Genomic DNA, 12,511 nt, shown 5'->3' on the forward strand with positions numbered 1-12,511 from the left:
AGGAAAGCAGAGAGCGGGGCTCATGCCGCGGAGAGATGTGGTCGTCTCAGAATCGCTGCGACTTGGAGGCTCGCTTGTGATTCCTGGATGTCAAGGCCTGTGTTGCGGTGGTCAGTTAGAAGCCTTCCCAGTAAGAGGCATTAATTTAATCACACTTTTACATAGAGCTTACCATACTGACAGTAAAAATGCACTACTGCTTCTTTCCCCTTTGTCGTTCATAGTGATTATTCGTTTTTAACATGTTGTTATAGGTATCCGTCGTACTTGGCGCCTGAGGTAATTGCACAAGGGATTTCCAAAACGACTGATCATGTGCCAAATGGAAAACCGTTGCCTTCTGGCCCCAAATCAGATGTATGGTCTCTTGGAATCATTTTATTTGAGCTTTGCATGGTATGTATAAAGAAATATTAAACTAATAAAAAGAATTGTGTGTTTATTAGAATAATATTTTGGGATAGGAAAGCTATTTATTAATAATATGTTTTTGTTTTGCAAAATAACTAGATATGAGGAGAAAAGGCTTAAATCTCAATTTGACTTTCAAAAAAATTCTGTTTGACTATTTGCATAATAATTTAGTATCTAGAAATGCTTACACTTTTAGTAAGTGTAAATGTAAATTTACTAAGTGTAAATATTGTTTTGGTGTCTCTAGAAATGCTTACACTTTTATTAAGCATAACAAATTTATACTGTACTAAGTGTAAAAGATTAAACATTTTTAGAAATGTTTACACTGAAACTGCTTATCCTCTTTGGTATGTTCATGCTCTCTCTCCCTTCTGTGGTATGCTTTCTTCCTTAAATGCCTTCTCCTCTCCTGTTCTCTTATGTTTCCTATAAGACTCACTGTGTAGTTGAACTGGCTTTTTACGAGACCTTCCCCAGGTATCCCCTATATTTATTAGCATAAAGACTAAGCTGCTTTTAGGAACAAAGGAATTAAAAATGCAGTGCCGAAATAACATGGATGTTGCTCTCCCTCGTGTCACAGTCCAGAGAGGGTAGGGTGGGCTCTGTTCCACCATGTCATGCAGAGACCTAGGCTATCCAGGATAGCTCCACCATTCCCAACGTATGGTTTCCAGAGTTGCTGTGTTTGTCACCATTTTAGCCATGGCAAAGGAGAGGGGTGAGTTCATGGTTAGTGTCTTTAAGAAGATGAGCTAAAGCTTGCAAATATCAACTCTGTACTTTTGACTAGTTACAATTTACTCATGTGGCCACATATAGGTACAAGGGAAACTAAGAAATGTAGTCTTTAGCTGGACACCTGAATATTGAGAAAGAAGATCAGAATGGATTTGGAGGGACAACTAACAGTTTGTCATGTCCAAGATGAGAATGAGTTTGGAGACAAATAACAATCTGTCAATCTTGAAACCATTAGCTCATTGATTTTTACCATATCTAAGAATTAAGTTGACATTTTCTTCTTTTTGTGTAGTTAAGAACTAATTCAACAGCAGAGGTGCTAAAGTATGATAGTTATGAGACAAGCTTCTATAGTCAGAGAGAACTGGATTTGAATTCTAATGCTGCACAGTATAGTTGTATGACTTAGGGTAACTAACCTAACTTTTCCAGGCTTTGGCTCCACTTCTATAAATCTATATTGTGAAGTTGCTGGAAAAATTAAATGAAATAATGTATATTAAGTACTTAGTACAGGGTATTACATAGTGAACAGTTCATAAATGTTAGCTTTTATTATTGATATTAAAATATTCATAATAACATCATAACTTACATATTGGCACTGCTTTTTCTAAGGGAAAATGCCAAATTTTCTGATTCTTTGCTATCTTTTGTCTAGATCATCCTACTTTTCATTAGTGTGAAATGATAATAAATCTCATTTTTGTTTAAAATCATAGCCTAAATGAGAAATCTTATTGCAATGCAAATGTAAAGTATACATAAGCATAAGTGTGAAGTATATAGCTTTTCCTTTTTATTACTATCACCTATATCTAAACTTTTCACTGATGATCTTGTGTATGTCTTACATGAGTAATTCAATTCAGCAAATGTTGATGAGTATTTGCTGTGTGTATAGCATCATGACAAATGCAACAAGGAATAAACTGTGGTTAAGACACATTGTCAAAGAGTTTGTAATTTAATTAAAATCCATAAACTTTGAAGATAAACACAGGGAGCTATGTGAATTCCAAGAAATGAAATATTCCATCATTGGGGCTTCATGACATTTTAAGTGGTACTCAAAGTTTAGACAGACTAGTTTTAGGATGGCTTATTGAATATAAGCGCAAATCTTCCTCTACCTCATCCAACCTTTAGATTTAATATAAAATATTAAGATGTAAATTAATAACACACCAACTGAAAGAGGGAATTTTGGGTACACTAGAAATTCCAAGGAAATAGTTGAGAAGGTGTGCCAAAACCATTTTGCTAGGAAACTCTTGCCGTATCACTGGAAAGTCAGTACAGCCACTCTGCCACCCAGAAGTTTCCATAGTCCAAAAGATGGACAGGGGATTTCTGTATTAAAAGAGGAGTACATATCTAAGAAACACCAAACATCTAAAGATGACCTCTACAATAAAAAAAAAAAACAGCAAATAGAAGAATATACACCATTGAAAGGACTTTACGTGTTTGTATTCTTCAAGAGACAAAGGAAGTAATTCCATTCATGAAACAATTATAGAAACTATAAATCAAGGACATTTACTGAAATGAGCAAGAACCTGTGAAGAGTTTTAAGAAAAAAGATATGAAATTATCAAAATAAAGGACTAAATAGATGGATCATAGGAAACTGGACACACTGAATGTAGAAGATGAAGCTGAGTAATTCTCTCAGAATATGTCACAAAGAGATAAAGAGATTCAAAGTATAACAGAAATTTTAAAAGACAGGGAAGATAGAGCCAGACGTTCTAATGTCTGTCTTCTAGTAGTATCAGAAGTAGAGAGGAAAGGCCTCAGTTTGAAAGAACCCACCAATTACCTTGCAAGGCAAGTGAAATAAATCACAACATACAAATAGCAACAAGTACCTAGAAGTCTTACACTAAAACCGAAAATGAAATAATGGGTAACATTCATTGAGCACTTTTCAAGAGCCAGGTATTTTTCTAATCTCTTTACATTTATTATCGCAAACAATACAGCAGCATTATAAAGTTTATCTAATTATTATCTATACTTTACAGATTAGGCAATCAAGGTACAGAGAGGTTAAGCAACCTGTCCTAGTTACATAGTAGTAGCTAGTTGAGCAGACTTGTACCCATCAGTCTGCAGCCAAAGCTACATATACTCTTAACCAACACACTAAGCTCCCTTTACTAAGCTCTGACGTGTTTGTCACTGTCAATGAGAAAATCTTAAAACATGCCAGAGAGGAAAGACATACTACCTACAAAGAATGAGAATTAGATTGCTATTAAACTTCTTAGCAGTGTGGATGCAACAAAACAGTGGGACAATGCCATCAAAGTGCTGAGAGAAAGTAATGTTGAATTTTGAATTCTTCAACTTACAAAGTTAACATTCAGGAGTGAGAGTGAAAAAAAGTGTATATAGAATTTTGATAGACACAAAGAAAAAATTGCTGGTGAGGAAATAACATGAGTCCAAGTCTGTAGGCCTGAATAGGCAGTGTGTGTTCCCTGTAATCAAAGTTAACTGCTTCGTGTGTGTGTTTTCATCACAGGATGATGAATAGTAAGCATTTAGACGGAACAGATATTTTGGATCCACATCCTAGGAGACTTGGAATGCTAAACTGAGAAGTTTATATTTAGTTATGTAAGGTATGGGGGGCCATTTAGAGTTTTGAAGATATTGATGAAATCAAACCTGCATTTTTAGAAGATTAATATGATAGTGTAAGAGATTGAGAAGAGAGAGGAACGGCAGCTTTTTCCAATGATCTCTCCACCTGTAGTTCTAATTTCCTAAGTCTTTAAAAAAGTTTTTTCCTCTCTCTTTATTTAAAAAAAAATCAGAGTGTCTTTTTCTCTACATAAAGACTGGCTATCTTCTTAAGCTTTCTCCTTCTAAGTCTGTTTAAAGGGTCATATAAGTTTAATTTGTTTAAAATGAGAGAAACAATAATAGCCAACATTTATTAAACATTTCTAGGTACAAAGTGCTAAGCACTTTTTTATACATTATACATAACCCTCACTGCAACCTGTGTGGCATGTACAGTTAATGTTCCAACTTTATAAATGAAAACCATGAGACTTCAGGTGGTTAAATAATTTGCCCAATTTGTGTAGCTGGTGGTGGAAAGTCCAGCTTGGCTCACAAGAGTTACTCAACCCATAATCATTGAAGTTATAAGTGTTTGATTCCGGACTCCATTCCAAGGAGCCTCCTGAAGCCAACTAATAAGGAAACTATAATATATGTGTCTTAAAATAAAGAAATATACCAGCTGCTATGGGAGCACAAAGGATGGTTATCTAAGGTGTTGTGGGAGGAGGAAGGAGTGTTGTGGAATGTCTGTTAAAGGAGACCGCAGACTGCCTATATCATGGTATATGAGTAGAATTAGATGGACAAATGAGAGGGTAATATGAATCTTTCCCAGGAGCTGTCTTGGTCTCTTAATCAATAAGACTACTGGTGGTCTGGAATCCCTCTAGAGAACCAGGTATATGTGGGTCTCAAAAGTGAGGAATGCTTGAGATCAAACTAGAATGTAATGATCCTTAGATACATGAAATGTTAAATATTATGCAGCATTTTTTAAAATGATGTGTCCCCAATGGAGCTAACTTTAAAATCTGATAAAACCTCTGAAGAGAAGTAGAGGTACCTGATAGAATCATTTTTATCTCTGAAAAAAAAAAAAAGGCCTCCCTGGAAAAAAGATGTAAATGTTAACAAGAATTTCTTTTCCCATTTTATTTAGGGAAGAAAGTTATTTCAGAGCTTGGATATTTCTGAAAGACTAAAATTTTTGCTTACATTGGGTAAGTGTCTTGCTGTTGATTATTCTTCAACTATAAATATAACTTTTAGTGACTATTAGTAATCATACACATTAAGGATGTGTTCTAAAATAGTGCATACTCTGAAATATCCCTTCTTCAATTTTCTAAGTATTAGTAGGACAGCTTAAGAAGTGCCTTCTGAAATATTATGGTAGAGCTTTCCTTAATCACTAAGGATTTATACCATGGATGGATATAATCTTAGCTTCACGAGCTAGCCGAGTAAGCTAAGCTAACTTGTGAAATCAAAATATGAGAATGTAAGATTGCACTGCTCTGAAGCAGTTTTCCTTCAGTCAGTGTATCTTCACTTCTGAGCTTTCTGTTTGATGAATTGTGTGAATGATGACTGAAGAAGAATGTTTATTTTCCTTAGAACAAGCTCATATATTTTACATGGATCTTACATCCAAAAATTTGTAGTTTAAATTTATAAAAATTTTTGTAATCTACTTTAGAGTGGAATAAATTAAGCATGCGTGGTAAAAAAAGGAGAGAAAAACAGTGATAGAGTACTTTGTGTAAAAGAGAGATTGGTGTCCAGGTTTAATAGGTTTTACAAATAAGGATATGTACAGAACAGCATTAATAAATGTTAAATAATAATGAATTATAAATTGTGTAAAATTTTACCATATTTACCACATTTAATTTCAAAGAGTGATAATATAGCTATTAAGGAGTCTTGGAGATTTCTAAATGTGGTCTACACACTAAATGTACACTTTAACTCTCCAGAGTATTGTGTGTACATTCTTCAAATTGTACATAATAAAAATAAATTAGTCTTAGAATCATGAAAAAAAAATAAAGGCTTTCTAAAGAGTAATGTGTTTGTATATGGGAGAGAATCTTTAGCTCCTTGAATCACGCTTTATCTCACTATTTAAGCTGCTGTCTTTCAGTATATGCGATTCAATTAATGTTTAGTGTTTGAAGCCTTTATTTTTATCAAAATATGTAAGGAGAGGTAACAAAGTCACAAGCTTTTTAATATTCCAAGTTCCAAAACTGCATTACACAATTTTAAAAATACTTTAAATAAAAACAGAGTTCAGTTCCTAGTTAGTTAGATTGGAAAAGCAGCATTAATGCATACAGTGTTTCTGTTTTACAGACTGCGTGGATGACACTGTAATAGTTCTGGCTGAAGAGCACGGTTGTCTGGACGTTGTAAAGGTTTGTCATTAATCTGTTATTGAAAATGTGTTTGTTTTGCATACTTGGGATCCAATAGCAAGCTGTTTTAAAGCTGTTTATTTCTGTGTAGATATTTGCTTTTTCACAGAGCGACAAACTAATATAAATTCGTATAAAGTCCAAATAGAGACGTCTTTAAAAAAATCAAAACATCATGGAGTAGCAAACATTTGAGTAAAATATATTTTTAAATGGGTCATTTTAAACAATTCTTTCCTCTCTTCGTTTACCAGGAGCTTCCTGAAAATGTGATGGGTCTTTTGAAGAGGTGCCTCACCTTTCACCCTTCCAACAGGTTGATATTATTAAGGGCTTGGGATTACCTGAGATCTTTCATATATAAGTAGTTGATTTTTTTTCTTATAACACTAATGGATTAAATAAGAATATTTACATATATAGTAATACATAATTGACATTAGTATTGTAACTTTTAGGTGTGGCTTTACTGTATGTTAATAACCAAAGAAAAATAATTAAAACTGGCATATTCCAAAAGAACATAGTAGTTCATTTCTTAGTCTCTAATTAGAAAATCAGCTAAATTATGGGCTGTAGATATTCCTGGACACAAATGATGTAAGAGAAATGAAAACCAAAAGCCTATTGGCAGTATGTGTTATAGCAAAGAACTTGGATAAATGATGAGATAAGCTAGTAAATGTTGATAATATGAAAGGATTTATTAGAAATTTTATTATTTATTTTCATTTGATGATGTCATTGTTAGCCACACAGTTGTACCTAACTCCTTAAGTGTATAATATTTGAAAATAATGTATTCTAATTTGTCTTTAGAAAAACATCTTTATCAAGATTTGTTAGGAAAAGTGGAATGGATATTAGAAGCATAGTTTTGGGTAAATATGCTGTATTAAAATAAGATGGTAGGAAGAAAACCAAAAGGAATTATTAGTTTACAATGTTAATATTTAATTAAGATATTCAGTAAAGCAGGTACATGGGACTCAAGCTAAAACTAAAAGAGACACTCATATATAATAATCTTTGATAGATCATAAGGAGCAAAAAGCACAACAAAGGTAAGAAATTCAGCATTTACTTACAGTCAGTTGATTTTTATATAAAGGTATCCATCGAGACTCTGCTGAGGAAAGCTTTATTATTTTCTGTGCTAATGAGGTATTTAAGACTTTTAACTATCCCCTTGAGTGTGTGTCATGAATGACTTTCATTTGTGCTCTGTATTTTCAATGTGTTTCTCAAGGCCAACCCCAAGTGAATTAATGCAGGACAAGGTGTTCAGTGAAGTGTCACCTTCATACACCCCCTTTACCAAACCTGCCAGTCTGTTTTCATCTTCTCTGAGATGTGCTGATTTAACTCTGCCTGAGGATATCAGTCAGCTTTGTCAAGGTAATGATAGATAAGACATAGACAGTAACAGAAGCCCTGTTTCTAAAGGAAATAGCCTTATCCTAGTTTCAGTTTTGAATTTAACAGTATATATATTACATTAGTGAAACTTCATGGATGCTTATCTGGAAATTAAGAGAGAATTCTGGTGCTTAAAATATAACTAAGCTAACATTTTAATGCTTTAAATTTAAATTACTTTGGAGCAAGAACTTTAAGAATCGAAGAGAAAAAGTGGCACCAAGAAAAAAAATTACTATGAAAACCAGAGTCCTATTTTCATCTCAAATCTTAATGCTAAAATCATGTCTTCTAATTTCCAGTGGAGTTTCCTGTATATCAACACTTATATATCATATTCCATGTAGTTTATTATACATGACCTATAAAATAGAGGAAGATGGGCATGGATATTAGTTCAGGACCAATCTTCCTCAAAAACCAAAAAATCATATTTTTGGTAGGAAGGCCATACCATTATATTCCATGTTTGTAAGAGAATGTCACCTTTTCTCTTGCCATTCCTCTGTGAAGATTATGACTCTCAGAATGTGTGTTTTAGTGACACCAGGGAGTTACTCTTATACTGAAAAGTTATCATGACCTAAGTAATGGCAGGAGATATTTGCTAAATGTTCACTCAGTCAAGTATTTATTGAGGTCCTACTATGTTCCACACACTGTATCTTCAGGTGACATTCATGGGGAGGCAGACAGACATTCAGTCACACAATTACTATGATGAACGAAGGCCAATGTGAACATTGCACAGTGGAAGCCTAACCTGCATGAGCCATCAAGGAAGGCTTCTCAGAAGAGGCAGCAGTTGCCTCAAGGCGTGAAGGATGGACAGTTTGTGCTGGTTGTCTACCCAAGTAGTTATCTGCCCTTGTTCCTTTCCCACAGAGCCCAGTATATCTGATACATACGTGGAATATATATCCCATGTATCTCTGATATAGAGGGTAAAAATGCCACTTTTTCGCAAAGAAACTGTATATCCAGTAGTATATCTACATTTCATCTTCTGTGCACTTAATAGTATGAATATTCTAAAAGGAATCTTACTAAGTTATTCAGTATTTACTTTTTCAGAATGTCAGCTATTGTTGCCTATTGTCTTTTAATAAAAACAAAGTGTGATAGCTACGATCTTTTAAATTTTCCATTAATAGACATAAACAGTGATTACCTGGCAGAAAGATCTATTGAAGAAGTGTATTACCTTTGGTGTTTAGCTGGAGGTGACTTGGAGAAAGAGCTGGTCAACAAGGAGATCATTCGATCCAAGCCGCCTGTCTGCACACTCCCCAAGTAAGGAAAGAAAACTTCTCTTGGAAATGAAAAAACCTAGAATTAATATTTTTTTAAATTTGTTTTGGTCTTTTGGTAGACATTCCCAGTAAATGATTATGAAAGCCATTGCAAGTTAATACCTTGTTTTCTTGTGTGGAGTTTCTAATTGCAGAATTCCCATCAATAGTTTTATTATTATTTAGTGTGTGTGTGTGTGTGTGTGGAATATTCGCTCTGAGCTAACATCTGTTGCTACTCTTCCTCCTCTTTTTCTTGAGGAAGATTGTCCCTGAGCTAACATCTCTGCCAGTCTTCCTCTGTTTTATATGTGGGATGCCACCATGACATGGCTTGACAAGTGGTGCATGTCCTCGCCCAAAATCCAAACCTGTGAACCTGGGCCACCAAAACAGAGTGCGCCAGACCCAACCAGTATGCCATGGGGCTGGTCCCAATATTTTTATTATTTTTAATAAGTAATTTGCTTTATGTCCTATTTGAAGTAAAGTTATCGTTATGGAACATCTTGCAACAATTTATGTTCAGTAAATGAAAAGTGCACCAGTCAGAACAGCAATATTCAAGAGGTTAATAAACTAGACTAGTGTGCCTATTATGAAGTACTATTTTCTACTCCAATTATATTTGTAAATGTCAGTGTACTCTGTGCCCTCATTGCCTGTCCTAGAGGTCATCTCAGTCCTAAGTCACTGTTGAGAAAAATCTGCAAAACTGCCTGACATCTTGGAGACCATCTGATAAATGAGCCTGGAAGTTAACTAACAGTACAACCCTGGTGACCAGAGTGGTCCCTGTTCCATTGCTCTTCCTGTTTACTCACAAGGGTTTGAGCCTGGATCTCTTGAGTTTCCACCAGGGTGTTAAGTGTTAATTTTAGATTTAGGACTAGATTTGATCATTGTAGGTAACCATAGAAATCATCTGCTGATCTTTTTTTCCCCACATGTTAATTTTTTAGGTTAATTATTTAATAGACCACTGGTTCTCTGCTATTTCTCGTCTTAAACTGACTTTTTTTTTAAGATTTTATTTTTCCTTTTTCTCCCCAAAGCCTCCTAGCACACAGTTGTGTATTTTTCGTTGTCGGTCCTTCTAGTTGTGGCATGTGGGATGCCGCCTCAGCATGGCCTGATGAGTGGTGCCACATCCGTTCCCGGGATTCGAACCGGCGAAACCCTGGGCCGCCGAAGTGGAGCCCACAAACTTAACCACTCAGCCACAGGGCTGGCCCCTAAACTGATTTTTAAACATTAGCTTTAATTATCCTGCTCACATGTTGGATTAAGTAGAAAATCAGGAAATAAGATGATGAAAGAGCAAGAATAAATGGTTTGAAGAATATATAAATTCTCAAAAGTAATTGTCTCAAATTCTAAACAAATTTCATACATCTGTCATTCAGTATTCTTTCTCCTGAGAAGTTACCATCATGATTTTCTTTCTTCTTCCCTTTATCATTCCCACACATAGAAACTTCCTCAGGAGCATATTTACATAGTGTCAGGAGAGTAATGTTAGGGTTGGACCTGCATGAACAAAGAGTGTAAACCGTGCTTTTGTGTTCCTACAATGCTTGATATTTATATACTGTGTTCTTAATCACTCACCATATATTTGAAAATGAGAATTGTTTGGTGAAATTTCAACCAGCAGTTACATTTTTTTTTTTATTAACCCATTCAGTCTAAAATTTCTTTCTTTGATGAAGAAATTGATGATTTATTCTAAATTGTTTTTTCTAGAAGAAACAGTTGGACTTTGTGTGCTTATTAAAGTAATTTTTTTTAATCTCTTTTCAGTTTTCTCTTTGAAGATGGTGAAAGCTTTGGACAAGGTCGAGATAGAAGCTCATTATTAGATGACACCACTGTGACATTGTCATTATGCCAGCTGAGAAATGTAAGAATGGTATTTGGGCAAATTTGCTTCAGATCTTTTTTTTTTTTTTTAATAAAACCTTACAGGTACACATGAAGCCTTGAATTCCTCCCTGATCTTATAAAATATGTGAGAGTTTCTTTAAGGTACGTGCCCAGGAGTGGCATTGTTGGGAAATAGGATCTGTACATCTTCAGCTTTAGCATATGTTGTCTGGTCATTCAGAAAAATGGTGTTATCAGTTTGTCTTTCTACCTTATTGGATAAGGGTTCTCATTTCTCCACATGCTTGAGAACACATGGTATTGTCAAATTTTTTTAAAAATTATTGCTCTGAAAGATGTGGGATGGTATTTTACTATAATACTAGTTTTTAATTCCCTGATCATAGGGCAATTATGAGTCTTATTTTCTGGCAGCTTACTTAGCTCTTCTATATATTACTAGTTCATATCTTTTGCCAATTTTTCTATTGAGTGATTTTTTTTTATTGATTTGAGGACTTTTAAAAATGTATTCCAGATATGGAGTCTTTGTTGGCTGTTTGTGGTGCATATATCTTCTAGTCTGTGACTTTTCCTTTAACTTTTTGATGATGTCTCTTAATGAATATGATATGCCCAGGTGTAGATTTTTTTTGATATTTATCCTGTTTGATGTTCTCTGAACTGCCTGGATCTTTGTCATTTGGTGTCTGTTTAATTTTGAAAATTTCTAATTTTTATTCTTATTGCTTATTATTACTTATTATTATTTATTCTTATTACTTCAAATGTTTCTTCTATTCCTTTCTCTCTCCTCCTTCTGGTATTTCTGTTACACATAGGTTACATCTTTTGTTTCTATCTTAGAATTTTCATCTCTGCTGATATTACCCACCTGTTCTTACATGTTGTCCACTTTTTCCCTGAGAACCCTTGGCATATTAGTCATAGCTATATTAGATTCCTGGTCTGAATTCCAAAATCTCTGCCATATCTGAGCATGGTTCTGAAGCTTGCTCTGTCTCTTCAGAGTGTCTTTTTCATATTTTAGCATGCCTTGCAATTTCTTGTGGAAAACTTGACATGATGTAGCCATTAAAGGAACTGTGATAAATAGGCCTTTGGTGCAAGATGTCATGTTTATCTGGCTGTTTACTATTTGTGTAGCTTTTCTGTCAGAGGCAAAAATTTCCTTGATCTTGTGTCCCCTGTTATCTTTGGGTTTCTTAGATACTCTTTTCTAAATAGGGTCTGAGGCCGCACCTCTTTCAGCTGGAATCTGCTGTTACTATCCAGGAGCTCTGCTGACACAGGGACCGGGACGTGTTCTGTAATCCCATGAGTAGGTCTCAGCCTGCTGGTGAGCCTGTCTCTGGGCTGTGACCCTCCCACTGCTTCCCAGCCTCCCTCCCTCTCTCCCTCTCTCCCTCTTCAGGTACGACAGGAAGGCTGGAGGGAGCTGGAACTGGGTGTTGCTCTTCCCCACATCAAAGACTAGAGAGGCTGGAGTTGGATAACCCCGCTAACACACACACAGTTTTTTCTTTTCCTGGGATGGCAGGTTCTCCTCCAGCCTGGCTGCCTTTGATAGGTGCCAAGCCCTTGTCCCTCTGTGCACTGCCATCCTAAGGGCAGTGATCAGTGTCTGTCAATGCTCGCTCACCTCCCTTGTCCCTCCGTGCGCTGCCATCCTAAGGGCAGTGATCAGTGTCCGTCAATGCTCAGTCACCTCCCTTGTCCCTAAGGCAGCGTTCAGTCCCACGTCACTGC

At 35.4% G+C, this 12,511-nt stretch overlaps 1 protein-coding gene across 18 annotated transcripts in view; it reads left to right on the forward strand.

Moving 5' to 3' along the window:
* TBCK (TBC1 domain containing kinase) overlaps positions 1-12,511 on the forward strand; it is a 194,044-nt gene that overhangs the window by 57,056 nt on the left and 124,477 nt on the right. For 14 of the 18 annotated variants that reach the window (XR_011436781.1, XR_011436778.1, XR_011436780.1 and 11 more), the window contains 7 exons: positions 255-396; positions 4,904-4,964; positions 6,103-6,164; positions 6,419-6,480; positions 7,414-7,562; positions 8,738-8,876; positions 10,679-10,778. Coding sequence is in view for 12 of the 18 variants with exons in the window: in XM_003364530.5 (XP_003364578.1) it covers positions 255-396; positions 4,904-4,964; positions 6,103-6,164; positions 6,419-6,480; positions 7,414-7,562; positions 8,738-8,876; positions 10,679-10,778 (715 nt within the window). In the remaining 6 variants the exon portion in view is untranslated. The remainder of the gene's footprint in view (positions 1-254; positions 397-4,903; positions 4,965-6,102; positions 6,165-6,418; positions 6,481-7,413; positions 7,563-8,737; positions 8,877-10,678; positions 10,779-12,511) is intronic. The other 4 variants (XR_011436779.1, XM_070261609.1, XM_070261610.1 and 1 more) reach the window with 1 other exon arrangement.

This window comes from Equus caballus, chromosome 2 (assembly GCF_041296265.1).
Source record: "Equus caballus isolate H_3958 breed thoroughbred chromosome 2, TB-T2T, whole genome shotgun sequence".
NCBI lineage: Eukaryota > Metazoa > Chordata > Mammalia > Perissodactyla > Equidae > Equus > Equus caballus.